The 19,877-nt window shown below is 43.8% G+C and overlaps 2 protein-coding genes and 1 long non-coding RNA gene across 6 annotated transcripts in view; 2 read left to right on the top strand and 1 right to left on the bottom strand.

Annotated features, from left to right (window-relative positions):
- Nucleotides 1-5,909: 5,909 nt before the first annotated feature.
- On the top strand, nucleotides 5,910-16,642 carry LOC6600999 (nuclear migration protein nudC). The gene is made up of 5 exons (XM_002026118.2): nucleotides 5,910-6,046; nucleotides 6,131-6,414; nucleotides 6,483-6,684; nucleotides 16,050-16,447; nucleotides 16,508-16,642. Exons 1-5 carry the CDS (start codon nucleotides 5,972-5,974, stop codon nucleotides 16,557-16,559), a joined length of 1,011 nt encoding a protein of 336 aa, XP_002026154.1. The 5' UTR covers nucleotides 5,910-5,971; the 3' UTR covers nucleotides 16,560-16,642.
- LOC6601000 (vitellogenin-2) overlaps nucleotides 6,846-19,877 on the bottom strand; it is a 28,654-nt gene continuing 15,622 nt past the window's right edge. For 2 of the 3 annotated variants that reach the window (XM_026993950.1, XM_026993948.1), the window contains exons 2-4: nucleotides 7,824-8,114; nucleotides 7,313-7,745; nucleotides 6,846-7,250 (exon numbers count right to left, since the gene is read on the bottom strand). In XM_026993950.1, coding sequence (XP_026849751.1) covers nucleotides 7,222-7,250; nucleotides 7,313-7,745; nucleotides 7,824-8,114 — 753 coding nt within the window. In that variant the 3' untranslated portion in view covers nucleotides 6,846-7,221. Of the gene's footprint in view, nucleotides 7,251-7,312; nucleotides 7,746-7,823; nucleotides 8,115-9,098; nucleotides 9,558-19,877 lie in introns of those variants that run through there. The other variant, XM_026993949.1, reaches the window with a different exon arrangement.
- Nucleotides 16,840-17,585, top strand: LOC113566798. 2 transcript variants are annotated; one of them, XR_003409225.1, is made up of 2 exons: nucleotides 16,840-16,969; nucleotides 17,130-17,585. It is a non-coding gene; the product is annotated as an uncharacterized LOC113566798 (long non-coding RNA). The 2 variants fall into 2 exon arrangements; XR_003409226.1 differs by having other exon boundaries at nucleotides 17,127-17,585.

Below are 19,877 nucleotides of genomic sequence, written 5' to 3'. Positions count from 1 at the left end.
TTGTGTGTTCTCTATTTGTTAATAATCTTTGGCGTCTCACCGCTGGCGCCCCCCCGCACCGACTCACCCAGACCTTAGATAAGATTCATTCACGACACGAGCGGCACAGCCAAGAATCTAATGGCACACTGAACTTTCATGCAATCCCATACCAGGGGGGTGGGGTGGGGGTTTATTCGTAGTGATTATCGGTGTTCCATTGGGGGGAGCATTATTCACGATTTGCATGCGTGATTGGGAGAGGAAAGTGCTATAAATACGCATCGATTTCTGGGTGAATGCGTAATGATGCCCTCCCTCCTGAAACACCGATAAGAACTCTCCTATGGGAAACATGGAACGTGACGTAGCCGAAAGATTGAGATCGCGAATCCCAGGCACAGTGGAAAGTTTTGACCAAAATTCAAGTGTCTGGAACCTGGCAGCAAGATTTATGAAAAGATAACCAATGCCTCCCAAAAAATAGACCAACTTTTGTTAGCTTTATAGCATCATAATCGTGACTTGAACAAAACCAGATATCTTTGTGGATTTTTAGGGGCTAGTAAAGGGTAGCGAAAAGTAGCCAAAAACAGTAGATAAATCTGAAAGATCATAGCGGAATCTTTTGATGGATAAACTTTTACAGAAACCCCCAAAAGTATCTTTTCACATCATATGGCAACTCGTATAATCCTCTATCAATCACTTGGACTGATATTTTCTTTCATTCAGCCTCAGTTCGGTTCTCCTTGCATAACTCTACCAAGTGCGTCACAAAAACCGTTCTATTTTCATACCGGAATATTATATGTACATATTTCACTTTATCTATAGATGACGTTAAGAGCATATATTCCCATAGGAATTTTAGTTTGTTTATTTAATGCAGTCTTCTCAGAGAGAAGACATCGGACACCCTGTTTTTCAGAAATCCAGAATTTGTAGAATCTAGACTCAGCTCGAGAGTCAAAATAAATATTTGGACTTCCACTGAAGCGGCGAGAAAATAAAGCAAAGAAATCCAATATTGTACATATGGCAAACAAGTCTGCAGACTTTCAACCTGAGAATATGTACATATATCGGAGAACAGAGAGAGATACACACAGATAGAGGGGAATATACATATATATGTATAGGTATATAGAGAGAGAGGAAGAGGCCACCAGTTCCATGGCGTTTGGTGCAAAGTCCGAAAACGCGGCAGCCGCGTGTGGCCCACATCTACATCTCTACATCGGGGGATGGAATAGATATCTGTATGCAGAGATATGCGTATAATATAAATTATTAATGTAAACAAGAATGGCAACAAGTTTCAATAACCCCGAAATAGGTAAATAAAGAGAAACATTGCGTGCGGTAGGTTAATGTTTGGGGCATGTCAAAGGGCAATTATTCAAGGATAATCATCAACGGTCCTAATGGGTGTCAGCCTCTAACCAATATAAAAGCCATTAGCATTAGACCCTGAATGTAAATCCCTGCCCCATATAAATAGAACCAGTAGCTCCTTCCGCTGTTAAAAGGTTGTATTTCAGCGATTTATGATCAAATTTAGGGCCGGCTATCGTCCGGGAAATGCCACTATCTGACCCGACTTCTACTTCTCCTGCTTATCGGGGACCGGACTCGAGACTCGGGGTGCTTCAAGTGGCCGAGAGAGACCTATTTTATGGGTCCCCATATCACTTTGTTTTTTATGGCCAACCGAGAGCTCTCTAGGGGGGAGGGGAAATCCGCAAGGGAATCCGCCTCAATTAGCCAGGGAAAAAGGTTGTTTAAAAATAGTAACAATTTGTGTTCATTATCGCCATTGGGTTGGCTATTTTTTGTTGTTTGTTTAATTGTGGAATCTGTACCCCCTTCATCGCCTTGTGGTCTCGTTGTGGTTTGCTTTTTATTGCGCTTTGGAATTACACGTTGAACTATTTTTTAATTTATTTTTTTTATCTAGAACTACTCGCACAGTGGGCCCACACAGCGATGGGATGAATGTTAAAAGGCATCTTGAAATTAATACTGGAGTGTATTCAAAGATCATAGAAATTTAATCATTTTTGTTGCCTTAGCATCCCGAAACGCACTGTAGAGAAAACGTTTGTTGGCTAATTAAGGTTGAAGCTCGGTCCAAAGTTCTATATGTTTCTACAAAAGTGCTAATAATCCAACAATTAGCATTAACCTCTTATGTTTCACAGTCTTAGAGTTTCAGTGATGATAAATACAAGATCCACACATTCCAGTGATGAAATAAAATAGCTTGTTTATATCTTTCATTGATCTGTTTGCTTAACGATAGACTGAAACTTAGAAACTTGAGGAACATTGTTTTTCTGGTTTATGCATGGTTCATGCATCCACCCAAACAAACGGATGGGGGAGGGCATATGGTGATGATGATACCTGATGATACCCTACCCTTGCTCCGATATTAGATATCGCAGCTGTTTGCTATTTACGGCAGAAGGTGCGCCATGCTCCCCCCCCGCCCCGCCAATTAAGAGCCGAGGTACAGTTGCCAGCCCATAAACAAGCAACGTCGCAATTTGCATTAGTTCCCAATGAAAGCTGCCTCCAGATGGGAGGCGGAGTGCAAGAGGGAGACAGACAACGCGTTGGCGTTGCACTTTTGGGGTAGATTGCGAATGCCCCGCCCCTACCCTCGGATAGCCCCTACCTTCCCTTATGTAAATACAGTTGTGTGTGCGCGGGGCAACAATAGCAATAACAATCCAAAGTAAATTAGAAAGGGGAGTGGTTGTGGGGAGCCCCTTCTGCCTGTCTGAGTCAGGTACCTGGTCTCGAGGTCTGAGTGCTACCTGTTTGTAGGAGAGACCTCGGGACTCGACTCTCTATCGGGGCTTATCAGGCAAACGATGGGTAATCCTAGCGATAGAGAATCAATCAAAATGTAACTTCAATTCTGGAATTGATCAGCAAAGTCTGGGCTCGTTATCGTAATTGCTGCCACGATCGACCCGCCCTACTGTCCCACCCACTCGCCCATTGTCTTTGAGACTGCGACGCAATTGGAAAATCACTGAACCGGTAAACCGCAACAACCTGCGGCGCCACCGAGAACCACACGACAATTCGTATCAGATTTCAATTAGGAATGTAATGGCATGAAAAATGTGCCAAGAATGCGACGAAAGGAGAATGTTGTGCATTCGCTCCGCTGACGGATAAGCTTACGGAGAGCTTTGCTCTTACTTAACTGCAAGAGAGGGCTTAGGCTTAGGCTCACACTTTCTTTGCCAGCTCTATCTTCCGCCATCTCGTTTCGAGTGTCAGTCTCCTGAGTCTCCCGCGTCTCTATTGTCTGCTGCTAAGCCTTCTAGAATCCTTCGGAGGTGCTTGCCCAGCTCTTGGGATAACAGAAAAGGACAATAAGACAAAGCACAGCATGTTATCCTTTAAATTGAAGGGCAATCGACGAGAGAAAAGGCCCTCACAGAGTGGCAAAAGTGTGGAAGCTGCTGATTACATAACTGTTATGTAAGAGGGTGGGAGAGAGCACTCTCACACTCGGAAGCTGACGCAGAGAGCAGCAATGTGTAAATGTCAAAGGGCAGTGACGTAGACGGCCAAAACCGAAAGGGATATTAACGTGAAGGTAAGGCAGGCTCGCTTTCACTCTAGAGCACTTTCTCCGACTGCCCGACCTTCAATTGAATATACCTTGGCTAGAACTAAAATCCCGAGCAAAGGAAATGCAAACATAGAGGCAGTCATTAAATTTGATACCACCTCCATTAAGGAAGCAATTTGTGGCACTTTGTTGGTTCACTTATTGTAGCATTCCCTTTTGCAGCCAACTTTTTTCCCATGAAGATGGAGCCCACTGTACAGAAATCACTGCCATGGTCCCTTCCTTCATCTTCATCTCCTTCATCACCGAATATCTCGCTCTGACGAGAGCAGGAAGAGCAGAGCCCTAACCTTACACTGACCTTGAAGCGGAGCAAGAGAAGCAGCTGCTGTGGTCTGCAGTGGAGCACCAGATAGAGGGCGCGCTGGGAGAGGGGCGGAGGAGGAGTGGAAATAGCGAAACGAGATTCCGACTGAAGCACAGGCCATAAAATAGTCATCGACAAACCAGGCGACGGGGGTAGGGGTAGGAGAGCTTTGTGTGTGTCGGCAAACATACACATTCACATACACAGTAGAACTTCGAGAACGACAAGAGCGAGAAGTTTGCGGCAGGCGGCGAAGAAAGCCACAGTGCCGGCCATTCGAATAAGTGCAGTCTGATTTCAATTTGTGAATGGAAGCACCATAAATTTAAAATTGATTTCCAATCAATAAAGTTAACCTAATCAATCAATCAAGTATCATAACTTGTAAGCACCGCCATGAAGCGTTTCTAATTTTGTGCACTCCACTGTTGTTTAGATATATTGTTCTTGTTTGCGAGAGTAAGCATGCTTTTCTACTTCTTCCTGCTCTTGTGCTTGTGCTTCTTCTTCTTCCCGCGCTCCAGCTTTTGAGTATACGTGCCGAGGAGTATGACTGCGTGTGTGTGTGTGTGAGTCTATAGGTATGTAAAATTTATTGATTTTTGCAGAGCAACTCCTACGCTTATCTCTCTTTCCGTATTGCGTTTTTCCACTTCCCCAATTATATTACTGTGTGCGTGTGTGTGAGTGAATTAGTTAAAAATTACTCTTTTTCTGCAACAGCGCGGCCACGAAAAAGATTAGACACAAAACTCTTTTCTCATTTACTTTTAACTGCAGATAAAACTGTTTTTAATTTTTTCTCCTTCAACACTACACTGGTATCAGAACTTTGTGCTTTTTCACGCAACAAAAAAGTTTGGAAATTTTAGATTTTTGCTTTTAGCACTTCAACTTCAACTTCGACTGGATTTGATTTATTTTTTCGCTCCGTTCACTTCAAAGGACCCGAACTATGTGAGATTTTGGATACATTTGTGAGGCATACGTTGGGGCGGCAAGGCCGTGCTTTCGAATGGGGGGAGGTGGTGGGCAGTTTTTCGCGGACTTATCGGTCAAATATACCGATAAATATTTTCAAAATATACCATAAATATACCGATCAAAATCAGTTTCCTCCATTTTGATATTCGGTCTTATGTTACTAGCTAATTGGGATCCCCAGCGCCAAACATATAGTTTTATTCGATTGATGAATCAATATTCTACAAGATTGGCTAATTTTAAGGGGCTCCTTTTATTGCATTGTTTATAAAATTAGGTTTGATTAGGTTGATCAATGCCCTTTTGCCTACTATACCTTGAAAGCTCCCCCCTGGGAAATCGCTGAGAAAAAAGAGGGTATGTACTGTTGTCCATACTGCATACTGTTAAGGTTTACAAGCCTAGTTCATCAAACACGGTTTCCGGGCTGATTTTCCGCAATTTCTACACCATTCGAAATCTATACCGTTCGAATCGAGGTTCGAGTTCGCTTGGCCGGTTCGATTAAAGTAAAGAGAGTATTCCTTCCGGACCCTCACATTTCATCAAAACAAATGATACAGAAAATCAAAATCATTTAAAGTTTCCGCTTACCGCTTAGCTGGCCGCCATGAAACTGGGTGATGCGGAACAGGAACAGTGCTGCTAACTTTGTAATTTCGTATATATTGCGAGCACGATGCTTGAAACAGTACTGCGCTGTCAAAAGCTGAATGCTATTTTGCCCATAGAGTCGAGTGCATTAAAACCCGGAGCTGAAGACTGAGGGGCCGCTTGCACAAAGTTCGCTTGCAACATATTCGTTGTATTGAGAATTCTATAAACTGCATGGTTAGTTAAGCCAGAAAAGAAGGAAAAAACGCTTTATTACTTACGGTATATTTTTATATTGAGATGGGATATTTTGGTATATTTCTGAGGGTCGACAGTATATTTTATCGATAAGTCCGAGAAAAACACATGTGCCGGCAGAAGCAAATACGAAACATCTAGAAATCAAACGAATTTAACTTGTTACAACAGTAAAGAATATAACTAGCGCAATGTCTGCCGAAGAGGGAACGTTTGACACCATTTTACTGGCTGTGGCAGAGAAGCATCGTGGCGGCGTGCCCGATGTAAGAACAGTTCCTCCCATGGAACATCTCTTTGTGACTTGCTTTATTCTTTGTTTTAACCATTGTGGCATTGTTCTTTTGCAGTTCCTCCATACATTGGCCAGCTTCTTGCGTCGCAAGACCGACTTCTTCACAGGCGCCAAGCAGTCGGAATGGGAGAAACTCCTCCTGGACACTTTCCGCAAGGAGTCGTCAGTCGCAATCGAGGAACACACTCAAAAACTCAAGGCCCGCGAGGCTACCAAACGCATCAAGGACGAGAAAGAGCGCGTGGAACGCGAGGCACGTCAGAAGGAAATCGATGATAACAAAATTTGTGATATTTCCGATGAGGAAGCAGCGGCCATTATCAAAGAGGAGGAGGATAAGTACGGAGATTGCCTCTGGCTTCTGATTCAGATTTCCTACTACCATCGTGTATGGTTTTGTATTCTAGAAAACGCCAGCAGCTGCTCGACAAAACAAGTGGGGACTCTGCCGGCGGTGCTGCCACTTTGAATCTCGACGACATTTCCAAGCCCATAGAAAAAGTGGACGATGAATCGGAGAAGGCGGAGGTGGGCAAACTCCAGCCCAACGCCGGCAACGGCTGCACCCTGGAAAAGTACATGTGGACACAGACCCTGCAGGAGGTTGAGGTGAGTCCGAGAAAATATATTCGCCCGTCCCCCTTCCGTTGTTCCGCTGTTGTTGACCCAGTGCGGGCTGTTGTCATGGTTTGAGGCGTTGCTAGGGGCTACCGTTCGGTTCTCCAGTCATTGACCTCTTGCGGCAGGTGCGTGAAAGGGCCAACCGTTTTACAATTAGAAAATTCACTTTATTAAACATATCACAGGGATAAATAGCTTAATTGCTAACCAGAAAAAAAAAATACATCCATGCTTCCATTTGTTTGCATATTTCTCTGTCTTAATACTAGCATCGTGTATGTGTGTGTGCGTGCCACAGGGGTAAAACATTTTCCGATACGATTTTCCGAGCTTCAACTGACTCTCCAAAAAAAAATTGTTTAATAAATAGCTTACACAACTAGCTCAAAGACGACACAATAACAAAAAAATAATTGGGGTGGCTCAAAACATAGCAGAATACAATACAATAAATAATAAACTAAATTGCTAGCCAGTGGAGGAGTTGGATACTCTCGTAGATAGACAGAGCCCGCCTTCCCCCCATTAGCTCTTCGGCATGTCTCGGGCGCGCACTGCAAAGGGAAATGGAAAGATTAACATCCAGTTTAGATCGAACTCCGTAGATAGAACTCACTCTCTAGCGCATAGACCATGCCCATGATGAGCAGCATAAAGATGGTGCTCATGCTGACAATCAGCACTGTGACCTGGCGTCCGCGATCGCAGAGTCCCCGCTTGGGCTTCTTTGGAGGTCCGTTGTCGCCATTGACCATCGTAAAGTGCATGGAGCTGGCAATGGACACGGTGTCGAGGTCTTTGGTTTTAATATAATGCAAATTTGGATCCGCTTCTGCTCCATCGTGGCCATCGATGGCAATCACCGCATCCTTTCCAGGAGTGCTGCCGTTGCTGGCCAAAGCCAGATTCGCATTGTAGTTGGCCGATGAGGAGGAGGTTGGCGACGTGCTGTTCATCAACATCTTGTTGTGCCGCTCCTGCTTCTTGTGGATCTCCGCGAAGCGCTCCAGATTCGCTGCCGTCAGCAGCAGTGAGCCGGAAGCAGCGCTCTATATGTAGAAGAGAATGTTTCGACGTGAGTCACACGGCTCGTGTATCCGCCTGCGTGGGGGCACCCTCTTACTCACCCGCGTGCTGTTGTTGCTGTCACTGGAGCCCTGAGAGCTGCGCGATCCCCGTTTGGCTGCTGCCAGCACTGCTGCCGCCGCCGCAGCGGTCACGGCAGCACTTGTCGCACTTGTAGTCTTCCCGCTGCTGCTGCTGCTGTTCTGCTGCTGCTGCTGATGCTGACTCCGGTTTGCCAGTGTGGGGGGATTGGAATTCGATTTGTTTGATGACTTTGAGGAGCTGGCCGAACTGATGGCCGAGCTGCTGGAGGAGGCCAGCGAGGCGCGTGGAATGTGCCAATAGTCCTGCATCTGTAAGAAAGGGAGAGCAATATAGAATCGGTTTAGTATTTGTGTGAGCTTCGAATGGGAGTGAATGAAAAAGACAAACAACAGAGAGTGCTTTGTGGAATGACAGGTGCTTTAGTGGGAGTGAATGAGAGAAGGAGGTTGTCATTGAGAGGAAAGCTCATCTCTGCTCCTTCACTCTCTCCCCAAGACTTCGGCACTACTTCGGCTTTGCACTTAATTTACCGCTAGAACTTTTTTTGCCTGCAACACTTTTAAGTCTTCCCCAAACGTACGCACACACGCTCTCCTCCTCTCGTCACTCTTTGCCGCTTCCTCTCTTTACATAAAAGAAGACGACTACGAAAAACAAAAACCAAAAACTGAACTTTCGAGTTGTCTTCGTCTCTTCGTTTGCATTTGCCAACCAACTTGTTTGAAATTTATGGACCTCTGGTTTGCTTAAAAGCCTGGTTTTATATTTATTTATTAGGTATTAATTCTTTTAGTTGTTGTTGCTGTTTTTTGGTATGACGGGTGGGGACAGTTTGGTGTTTGCCTTTGTTCCAGCCTTTCTCTTTAAATGGTTTCTGCTTTAATTGTTGCAATTAATTCTAATTCTGTGGAGCGCAAAAGTTATCCAAAAATCAATTTGCCAACACACTAAAGTTGCAATTCAAGTTTGTGGCCTGCGTCTTTTGTTTGACGGGCTTAATTTTTGTGTGGTGTGCCTTGTGTTTTGTGTGTTTTTTGTGTGTGCTGTGCTTTTGTGGGCTTACAAAGAACAGAAGTTCCATAAATTTGTGTGTCGGCGATGCTTCTTGCGTTTTATTTATTGTAAATATTATTTAGGCATGCGGAAGTCTTATCACACAATTTATTTATTCAACTTGATTTGCCAGTTTTTTGTTTGTTTGTGATTGGTATTGGGATTGTTGTGATTGGGATATTTGTGTTCACACACAATGTGCTGTGTGTTGCGTTTTGTGGACGCTTTGCTTTACTTACTTTTTATATTAATTTGTTGTGTTTTAAGTTGTGGTTATTTGTTTTATTGTTACAACAATTTATCACACACCACAAAAAATATTTAATTAGTATCACAATCTCAGGTATTTTTAAGCAGAGTCTTGCTCTGATTGTCAGTCTGTCTCTCGCGTTGCGCTGCGCTGCGGTGCGGTGCGGTGCAGTGTGTGTATGCGGTGTCTGGTTCTCTAATTAAATATATCTTTTATGATATTTTTAAATGCTTAATTTACGATGATGTGAGGCTCGCGAAACACTCAGCTGACATTCGGCAGCAGCTGCTGTTTGGGGAAACCGTTTGGCTGTTCGTTCGCTTCTCCTTATCTCAGTCACGATCTCGTTTCTCGGATCTTCTGCCTCTTATTCTCCTTCTTCTTCTTATTTTTCTTCTTTGGGGTTTGTGGCGTGGCGCGCGTACCGCAAACAGAACCGATCTTAACGGCTTTTAGAATCGAAATGAAGTCCCACTTGGCAGGCCTGGCCGTCTCGCAGCAGCGAAGCAAAGCTTTTGGCGTCGCTGTCGCTGTCTCTGTTTCTGTCGCTGCTTCTGTTGGCGTTGCGCAAAGCTCTGACTGTGGCTCGGGCTCTGGGCTCTGGGCTCTGCCTCTGTATCCGGCGACTTTCTTGCCGGATTTTGCATGTCATAACATGTCGTCGTCGTCGTTGTCGTTGTCGTTCTGTGGGGGGCTATATTTATCCATCCCATACACTTCGTACATTTCTAGTCGATTGGCAGCTCTTTCCTCTCGATTCGTTTCGGTTTTTGGCTTTGATGTTTGAATGTTTGAGCATTTGATCATTTGATCTGCCTGCTCATCAGGTTGTTCTTTGCCTACTTTCATTTCTCTGTATCGGTATCTGCCTCTGCCCTTTTTGTTTTTATTTTTGTTTTGTGGTTGTTTTGCTGATACTCATTAACCTGCAATCCGTTTTTGTATTCTCCTTTGCCTTGTTCTTCTTTTGAAGGGCTCTTCTTGGTTTTTTGGGCTGTGTGTGGGCGTCGTTTTCTAGATCCGTTCCGAAATCCAATTTTGATTATGGGAAAACCCCAGCCCCGACCCCAAACACACAAATGTTCATAATTCTAATTTAATGTTAACTTAATTAAGGGCAAACCTTGACCGACACGATCCACCACACCCATTCGCTGTAGTACCGTTTGTTCATGGCTCATTATCATATCATATCTGTATGATGGATACTCAGATACCATATTGGATACCATTTGTGTTATTAAATCAACGACAGATATGGTCTTATAAATATCATGGCTATTATTTATATGGTTATTTCATATTTAAGCAACATTTCATGAGCTGGGTCTATTTTTGGCTAATTTTGTATTCTCAGAAAGATCGTATTAACGTCAATGGACAGAACAAAAGCCGCATATCAACGCATTCAAAGATTCTGGTAATGGGAATCCATTCCCATTTCCAAAACTGCAAAAATCTTTATCGATGAATTATGGGTAATACGATTTTTCTCTTCCTTCTGGCTCTTAAGTGATGGCTTGTTTATGGGAACCAGGTTTTAATTTTGAAAGGAAATCCTGGTTTCCCCCCGTAAAACTCCTCAAAGTTTGTGTATTTTTCTAGATCCATATCTAATTAGTTGTCATAATATCATTAAACTAATAATCCCTTGGGAGAATTGCTTGAACAAACAAATAAATTCCCCAAAAATCCCCATTACACCGACCTAACGCCACTTTTGTTGACTTAAGATCCGAACCGAGATCCCAGATCCGAGACCCCATCTGTCATCTGTTGTTGGGGAGGGAGCTTCTCGAAAGGCAAAACAGATTCTACTGAATCTTTACGAAATGGTGTGCTGTTTTTTTTTTTTTGTATGCTGTGTTGCTTGGTTTTTTGCTCTGTCGAGCATCTTGTTATCACCTTTTAAGTGAGACAAGTGAGTGGCCTGCCGCCTGTTCCCGAACCAAAGCAAACCAAACGCTTGCTTTTTGATTGGGCTTTCGGTTTTGCGGTGCGATGCGGTGCGATGCGAGAGTGTATGAGTGAAGTGCTGCCGTCTGTCGCTTTAATCAGCCGCGTTGACAAAGATTACCTGACACGGCCAGTTACCAGGTTGCCAGCGGACCAACAGACCAGCGAACCATTGGAGCGGCCAATGTACTCTCCACTAAACGAGAATCGATAGAGGTGAAGCGCTTACGGGAGAAGCTCACGGAGATGTGGAGATGGAGATGGAGATCACTTGAACGGAAGATTGAGGGACGGGCGGCACTCAAAAGCGAGAAGCTGGTGAGACCCCAAAAAAAAAAAAAAAAAAAAAAAACACTTGCTATAGATCGCAGAACCATTCGGAACCATTCCCCCTGAATAGAATCAACAACATTCACATCGCATCAGGAAAAAAACCAACCAACCAACCAACGAACCAACCAAGCAACCAAAAAAGATCCAAAAACAAATAAACAAAGATCTTTTTATGCATATAATTAAGCATGCAAAATAGCAATAGTCCGGACTCCAAAGTGACGCTCGCACGGATCTTACGAGGCGACGCGACGCGGCGCGACGCGATTCGATATTCGTTTCGATGGCGATTTCTGTTCCATTTTGGGTGACAACAATCGGGATTAGAGAAATATCTAAAAATATTGATGGGAATCGCTCAAAACGGGGAAATCCCTTCGGGCCATGGATGGCTGCCGTTGACGTATGCCACGCTTATGACTTTTTCGTTGGAGCCTCCGGGGTTCGGTCTCTCTGTCTCTCTGACTATATCTGTTGATTGCCTCTATTAAATGTTTAGTATAATTCTTCGTATGGAAAACGCTTTTAACAATGCAAACAATTTTACGGATTCTTTTGTGATTCTTCTGCCTTCAGGGGCTCCGATTAGCTCCTTCGCTCGGATGCAAAAATTCCTAGAGGCCTGACTCATACCAGGCGGAAATTCTAAATGTCTTATTGATACCTCATCACGTCAGAGAAGAGCGCGTTACGTATCGGCCATAAGTTTAGATATGTGCATACATATATATATTTGTATTTGTGTGTGTGTTGGATGCCACAGCCTCTAATTGCAGGTTATATAAACGAAAAGTGATCTTTTATTTGTCCGTTTCACACCTGTTTAGCTTATAAAACGCTTTAATGGGTTTCTCCTATAAATCACACACAGACACACACAAAAAAGAGTCAACTTTGGTGGGGTTCAAACAGAATGGCGGACCCCACAACAAAGCCCCAGAACAAAGAGTAGAACCTCACAAAGAACCCTGGGTAAATGAACCGCTTTAGAGATCCGTTTTCGCTTTTTTTTCTTCTTTTTTTTGGTTTCCTGATTAGAGATCTTGACAGTTTTGTATAAGTTAGGGAAGTTCCAGAGAGATCTATCAATAAGGCAGATCGGATCTATGGAGAACTCCCAGAACTTGCACAATATATTGTATAGGGGATGGCAGGATTATCTAGAAGTTTTCCAAAAGGCAATCTACCACCTTTGTTGATTTATTCTAAGATCTGGGAAGATCTATAAATCGTGTCGACCTTTAGATGCGTTGCGAAGAAGATTTCTTCTCTGAAATTTATTTAGCTCATGAAGATGAGACTTTCGGTTCTAGCAAGATCTAAGATCTTGAATCTAAATTAATCGACAATGATGATCGTTTGTTTTGGGATATCCCCCCCACAAACAAACAAAAATGGACTAGGTTAACCGGATGAATATCGAACATCGTTTTGTTTTGTAATCCGCTTAGACGGCTACCTGATGCCTGATACCTGAACCATACCATGCAAATGTCAATACGGATTCTATTGTATACACTCTTAAGAGATCTCCGCTCTCATTGCGGGCAGGGATGGAGAGGTGACGTGGTGGTACGGGAGCGGATCAAAGTTTGTGGCGTTCCCAATAGGAACTACATATGTAGTTTTCGTGGGTCTGTTGGAGAACGTTCTAATCAGACTTCGGAGCAAACCGGCAATAATTTGCCACGCTGTGCTGTCTGTGTCTCTATCTACTCCACTTCTGGCCCACAAATAAGCTCAAGTTTAAGCCGCTTTTAATGAGGTATGCCCTGGCCTTCTACTGGGGCTTGACTCGCCTCGAGGCGGCGGCGGCGGCGGCGGCGGCGGCCTGAGTCTCGTCTCAGCTGTTTTGTCTGATAACATTATCGAATACAAAGCACTCCAATCGAACACATACACACATCATGGCATGGGGCATGGGCACTCCGCATACTTGACTCTATTGAAGCTAGTTTTGTTTGTTATACCCTTCCGAGGGGTAGTTGGGATTTCTTGGACTCGATGTTTTGGCAAAGCACAGCAGGAGATACAGACAGGCCCCTTTCCTGTTCCCGCTGGCAGAAATAGAACACCACTGAATGATCGATCTGATATGCACTTATGCCAGCGAATTTTATATGAATCCAGATCATATCATAGAAAAGACACATCTGCAAGAGTATCTAAATCGTTGGCACCACTCATCCGATTCCTTTCTTGTTGTTTCTTAAATGGTTTTCTGTTTTTTGCTGGTGCTGGTGCTGATGCTGCCGCTATTGGTTTTGATGGTGTGTTTCGAACGCTACTTTTGTTGGAGATCGTTTTTTTCGGTGGTGCCTGGCACCGCATCGCATCTTTTAGCATAAATTATACTCTCGACTAGATCGATGTATACTATTTAAAGAAAATGAAATGTTTTGCAAATTTTATAGAATTAATCAATGGCATGGCAGAAGAAGAAGTTAAAAACAGTTAAAACGGCAGCAGGCCGAGCCGACAGATCTCTTTCACTTTACAGACACAGAGGCACACACACGCACAGGAGGAAGAGGAGTGATAGAGAGAGAGAGAGAGAGACCGAATTAGTGCAGCTTCTCTGTTTATGGTGAATGATTGATTAGCAAGAGAGAGAGAGAGAGAGAGAGCGAGAGCGAAAGAGGGGGAGTGTGTGCTGGAGAATTTGCATAAAATTGCCAACTGTCAGACATTTCGTCTGCTCGTCGTCTCTCTTTCGCTCTCACCTGGCCCGGGCCATAAGTGTGCCATGTGCCATGTCTCGTGTGTCGTCGTCACAGCAGACAAGCCAAGACAAGACAAGACAAGACACAGCAGTCTCCGCAGCATTGACAGTCATCAATATTTCGTTATTATTCATTAATTCATTCACGACACCTTTTCTGAACTCAAAACCGAACTCTGACTTTGACGGGGCTGTGCCAGCCTGTGGCTCTTCAACTCTATTCTTACCTCTGCGGTGCCCCTCTTTAACGACTATTGTTGGTTTTTTTTTTAGTTTTTTTAGCCGCATCATGTTCACAGATCAACAGCATTTGCATATGTATGTGTGTATGTGTGTGTTTTTGTGCATTTAATGGCCGCCATTATGTATGTGTGTGTGTGTGTGTGTGTGTGGCGTGGCGTGGCGTGGCTGTGTCTCCCTCTTGTCTGGTGATTTGTGTAAATTTCCTAGTTTCGAGCATAGAATTGTATGAATTGCCATTTGCATAACCTTCAGCTGTGCAGAATAGAAAGCCATGCCATTGCCATCGAGATGTGAATAAATTTAATTACCTCCAAATAAGTTCTAGGATCTGCTGCAATCGATTGCCATGTATCGATAGTGTCGCCTTCAGGATTCCTTGTATCGTTTGGATTCAGTGTTGTGCAATGCCTTTTCTAATACGTTGATCATTCGTGCCCCAATTCGCGGGCAAATCAATCAAAATTTAGACACGACAGTTGGCTGCCAGCTGCTCTGGCTCCCTCCCTGTGTGTGTTTGTCATGCCCACACGCGTCTGGCTTCCACATCCAGATGTGGTTCTTGGTGGCTTGGCTTGGCTTGGCTTGGCTCGGCTCGTTCTGCCTCACATCCGTGTACAATTCAGAGTTTTTTCCAATTGACATCCGCTTCAGTTTCAGCTTTTGACACATTTTTTGTATATGATTTGTGATGAAGATGCAACCCACATTCGGAGTCGCTGGTGGAGCTTCTGTTGACACGGGCCGCGTGCTGTTGCTGTGTGGCTGCCTTGGCTCCACTGCCCACACAGACGGATGGACAGATGGCGATGGCGATGGAGCGTATGCGTCCTTGGTTGAATGCCGCATCGTGAGATTTAAATTAAAGGTTTACCTTAGCCGATGGGGCCACTACACACACATTGTTTCTGCCACATGAGAATCGCTAATTGATTGCACAGTGGTTGTCGAATAATAACTCTGGGCTTTAATTATGCTGCGAGCGGCGGCTGAGCGGGGCCAATGGGAAAGGTGTTAATATATGTATGTATGTATGTGTGCACCAAGGGGGTGGGGGGAGTTATAATTAATTGCCAGCCGTGGCACATAATTCTAGACGCCAGTGTAATTGCTTTGAACTTGGCCAGAAGAGGCATAAATCCATCTGCAGGCGGGCAGGCACAGCCATGCCATGCCATGCCATGCCATGCCATGCAACCTGTCGAACGGCATTCCTTCGGCAGCCGTCAAGCGTCAACCGGATCCTGTTCGTAAGAACCGCTGTACGTCCTTGAAACTGGCCGTTAAACTAGATTCCCGTTCCAGTTACAGTCCTTGAGACAAAGGGAGCAGAGCAGCAGCCTCTGGCCCCAAGACTCGGATCTGGTGAAGGGCAAAAAACAGATCTTGCAGCTGCGATACAGCAGAGACGTGCCTCTGCCGCCTGCAGTCGAGTCGAGAGTTATTTATAGAGCATTATTAGCCCATCCAAGGTTGAGTACTGACCAAAGCAAAGAATCTCTGTGCACACAGATCCAATCTCTGATCATTAATCTCCATCTCCATCTCCAACTCTGTCTCCATCTCTGTCTCCACAAAAACAAAAACACTCGAAGCAGGGTTACGCAAAGATCTGAATGTATACTCCACTTTGTGCCGCATCATTAACCCCCACCCATTCACCGATCTCCAATCTCTTTCGAATTACAGCTCAAGATCCCCTTCAACGTGACATTCGCTCTGCGTGCCCGCGATCTGGTGGTCAGTATTGGCAAGAAGACCCTAAAGGTGGGCCTCAAGGGCCAGGAGCCGATCATCGATGGCGAGCTCAGCGGCGAGGTGAAGCAGGAGGAGTCCCTCTGGGTGCTGCAGGACAGCAAAACGGTGCTCATCACCCTGGACAAAATCAACAAGATGAACTGGTGGAACCGTCTGGTCACCACCGATCCAGAGATATCCACGCGCAAGATCAATCCAGAGCCATCGAAACTCTCCGACTTGGATGGGGAGACGCGCAGCATGGTCGAGAAGATGATGTTCGATCAGCGCCAGAAGGAGATGGGTCTGCCCACCAGCGAAGATCGCAAGAAGCAGGATATACTTGAAAAGTGTGTACTCAAATAATGGTTTAGTTTATTCTTATTGATGTTTCGTTTGTTCATTCGCAGATTCCGACTGCAGCATCCTGAGATGGACTTTTCCAAGTGCAAATTCAATTAGTTGTAATATTCGCATGATTCACACTCTTGAAATGTGTAAATCTTTCACTTTCCACCACATTTACTGCTTCTCCATCTTCAATCCACAACATCTACTGCCTCCTTCCACAAACACTCTACATTCTTCTGCAACAAGATCGATTGCTTCTGCTCCTCTTTTCCTTCATTCTTCAAACACACACCCACACACACAAAACTACACCACAACACAACCATCAACAAACGCAGAGAAATAAATAAATATAATGTGTATAACATAAAACATTTATACAACAAAAGAAAAAACCACAAAAAAAAACCCACAACTTTAAATATTTCCAATATGTTAATAACAATTTGTTTAGTGAAAGCGATACACGAAATTGATCAAAAGGGGCAGGCGAAGGAGCAATCTGCAGTCAAAAGATTGAGGTAATTATTCAACATTTACTTCGATTCGATTTTCGAGCTAATTTGTTAACCATTTTCCCCTCCCCCTGGATTATCGTTGGATCGTTGGATCTTTCTGGAATTTCCCCACCCATCTGGCCGGGCACTATCGGGTGTGGTCTCGTCTCTGGATTCCCAGTAGTTCTTCTCTGGGTCATTGATCTGATTCAATTTGCTGAACTCGTTTCGATCAGTGGCTCATAAATTGTTGGATTGCCTAGGATTCGGATCTGTAAAGTGCTAAGCAATTCTTTAATGGTTTCCCTCCACTAATTTGTGGCACTAATTTGCTGTCTTGCCTTTGGGGTTCTCGAATGTTTTATTTGCCACGCGCCAGTGTTTTATTGTTTTGCTCTGTTTTCTGATAGAGACGAAAGCGTGAGACGAGGGCGTGACACGCACGACACTTAAACGAGAACCTTTCAGCTCCCATTTCTATCGAAAATTTAAATTTTGGAAGATTTAAAGCTCTTCTAAAGTGAGTGCCTCAAGTATTACCCTTAAGCATTTATCTTAGTCTTTTTTTTCGTTGATATTCAGACGTAAATCTATAGCAAAAATTTAAGTTCTTTCTATGAATAAATGTATATTTTGTAAAGAGTTTTGTTTCAATATTTCGCGAGACCATCTCTAGTTCAAAAGCTAATCATCTGACAGACCCCCCGTTTAGTTGTTAATTCTCGTGGGTCATTAATTAGATAAAACGTATCTCAAGAGTCAGTGTTTAACAAACCGTAGAAACAAAAAAAAGAGTTGGGGGAGTGGAACAATGTTTGAAAACCTAAAACTAATTAATGAATGGTTGCTTTTGGGGTGGAGGCCAAAGGAAGATGACTTTGGGGATAAGAAATATCATATCATCAGATCATCAACGTTTCTACACATCGTATGTGGGTGGGTGGCTAGAGGCAGGGCATGTCATGCGATCTTATGCTTTACTTAATTAATTACCAATTAATATCATAAATTACTGTCATTTCGGAACAATACAAATTGTGCAAAAAAATATTCGCACTGTGCGAGGGGGGAGTTCCGTCCTCGGTCCCCGTCCGCTAATAGCCAAGAGTCCGGAATAAATTGTAACAAATTACTGGTGGAGCGAACAGACACAGATACTGAAACAGATACAAATACCCCAGACAGAACTTGAAGTAGAACCGGATTTCGAGGTTTGAAATGTGGAATTTTGTTTGTTATAAATTGGAAAGTACAAAATGCTTTCGGTTTATAAAGATACATATATCCGCTTTTCGGTTTTTGCGCGGACCAATTAGAAGACCGGTTAAAAAGAAAGAGAAAGAGAGAGAGAAAGAGACCACCAAAGGGAAAGAGAAAGCCAATATAGATAGCTATTAAGTAATCCCATAAATTTCCTGCATTCAAGAACATGAGTCATGTTTTGGAGCCAAGGATAGATAGATTTAGTCTGTGGTTTTTGTTTTTTTTATTGATTGATAAACCTTTCCACGTACAGGGAACGGCGGGCCCTTGGGGTATAATTACTGCAGAGGGGATCTATAGATAGATAGAGTGTTCCTAAAAGTCGAAAGTCTATAAATAACACTCGGACGAGGAGTATTCAAATCAATTGAACTGTTAAATGACGCACGTGATGAATGCCCGTCTGCGGCTGTCTCCAGCAGCGAAATCAATAAATATTAAATATACACAGGCAAAAAACAAGAAAGAGCCAGCAATAAAAGCCATAAATAATGAATCCGGGTGCCGGGTTCTTGGGGTTCTCTTCTGTTCTGTGTATGTATTATTATATTATTTCGACAGCCGCCTCAAATTTTTGGTAATTTCGAGTGTTTCCCACATCTCACAAACACAAATTGCTCCCCGCCTCTGGGGCGTTCGTTCATTCTACTGCTTGCTGCTGCTTGATGCCTGCTGCCTGATGCCTGCTTGATTGTTTGCTGGTCGCGTGGGTTATTTCTTTTTTTAACATCATCGGTTTTTTTTTTTTTGTTTTCTGCCGGTAATTGCGGCCCATTTTGTTATTTTTAGCAAAAATTTCTGTCTGGTTTTTGCGTCCAGCCCATTAAGTATAACAGTCGAAAGTCTCTGTCTCAGGAGGGGTTGAGTGGGGCACGGGTACGAGCACCGATCAGGGCTGATGACTCTATTGTAAAGGCCAGCGTCATGCTGGGTCACGCCCCCTTCCCCATCTCCAGATCCAGCTTCAGCCCCAGTCCCAATTCCCATCGCATTGTCTCGCCTCATAAATTTGTCTAGACTTCGACTTTGATTCAAACAAAAGATTTAGGCAACGAACTGGCTTTGAAATTTCATTCCCTGGAAAGTTTTTTCCCTTCATCATATCAAGCAGCTTTTTGTCTGGCATCTCATTTCGAAGGTCAAGCTTCAGCAGTAGCAGAGCAGCGGCAGCGCAGCAGCAGAGGCAGCGTTAACAGTAAATGCCTGGAGGCCAAAAGAGAAGTCGAAAAGAGAGTGAGGGCACTTTTCGCTAATGGTACTCCGATTTTCAGCGATTGTTTGTAACACATTGACCCTATATATAATTCTTGGTAAACATTACAAGAGTACAGGATATTCCCTATGGTGTGTTTGTGTATTCTATATAGTGGTCTCGTTCTCTCTCCCTCCTTTCGCCATGCTTCTCCGCTTCAACGCTTTGGCTGTCTCTTTTTGTCTTTATCGATATGCATCTGCAAGTGTAATAATCGATTTTGTATCGTTTTTCAAATTCAAATTTAAATTCAAACATAACCAGGTCGCTCCCGTCATTTCTTAATTTTATACAGGAACAATCCATCTGAAAGGGTATCAAAAGCTTCGTCTCCTCAGCTAGGCCTCCTTTCGTGTTTCTGCCGGTACCTCTGGCATTGGGTGTGTGATGGAGGCCCGAAACCAGACTTGGGCCTCG

The sequence above is a fragment of the Drosophila persimilis genome, unplaced genomic scaffold, assembly GCF_003286085.1.
Source record: "Drosophila persimilis strain 14011-0111.01,24,50 unplaced genomic scaffold, DperRS2 tig00000977-arrow-arrow-pilon, whole genome shotgun sequence".
NCBI lineage: Eukaryota > Metazoa > Arthropoda > Insecta > Diptera > Drosophilidae > Drosophila > Drosophila persimilis.
Note: the sequence above shows the minus strand (reverse complement) of the source record. Positions and strands in the feature narration are given on the sequence as shown.

Excerpts from the sequence above, each read along its gene's own strand:
- LOC6600999 (XM_002026118.2), top strand. The coding sequence starts at position 5,972 with ATGTCTGCCGAAGAGGGAACGTTTGACACCATTTTACTGGCTGTGGCA. Across the intron at positions 6,047-6,130 it reads ATCGTGGCGGCGTGCCCGAT|TTCCTCCATACATTGGCCAG; the intron begins GTAAGAACAGTT and ends GTTCTTTTGCAG. Across the intron at positions 16,448-16,507 it reads AAGCAGGATATACTTGAAAA|ATTCCGACTGCAGCATCCTG; the intron begins GTGTGTACTCAA and ends GTTCATTCGCAG.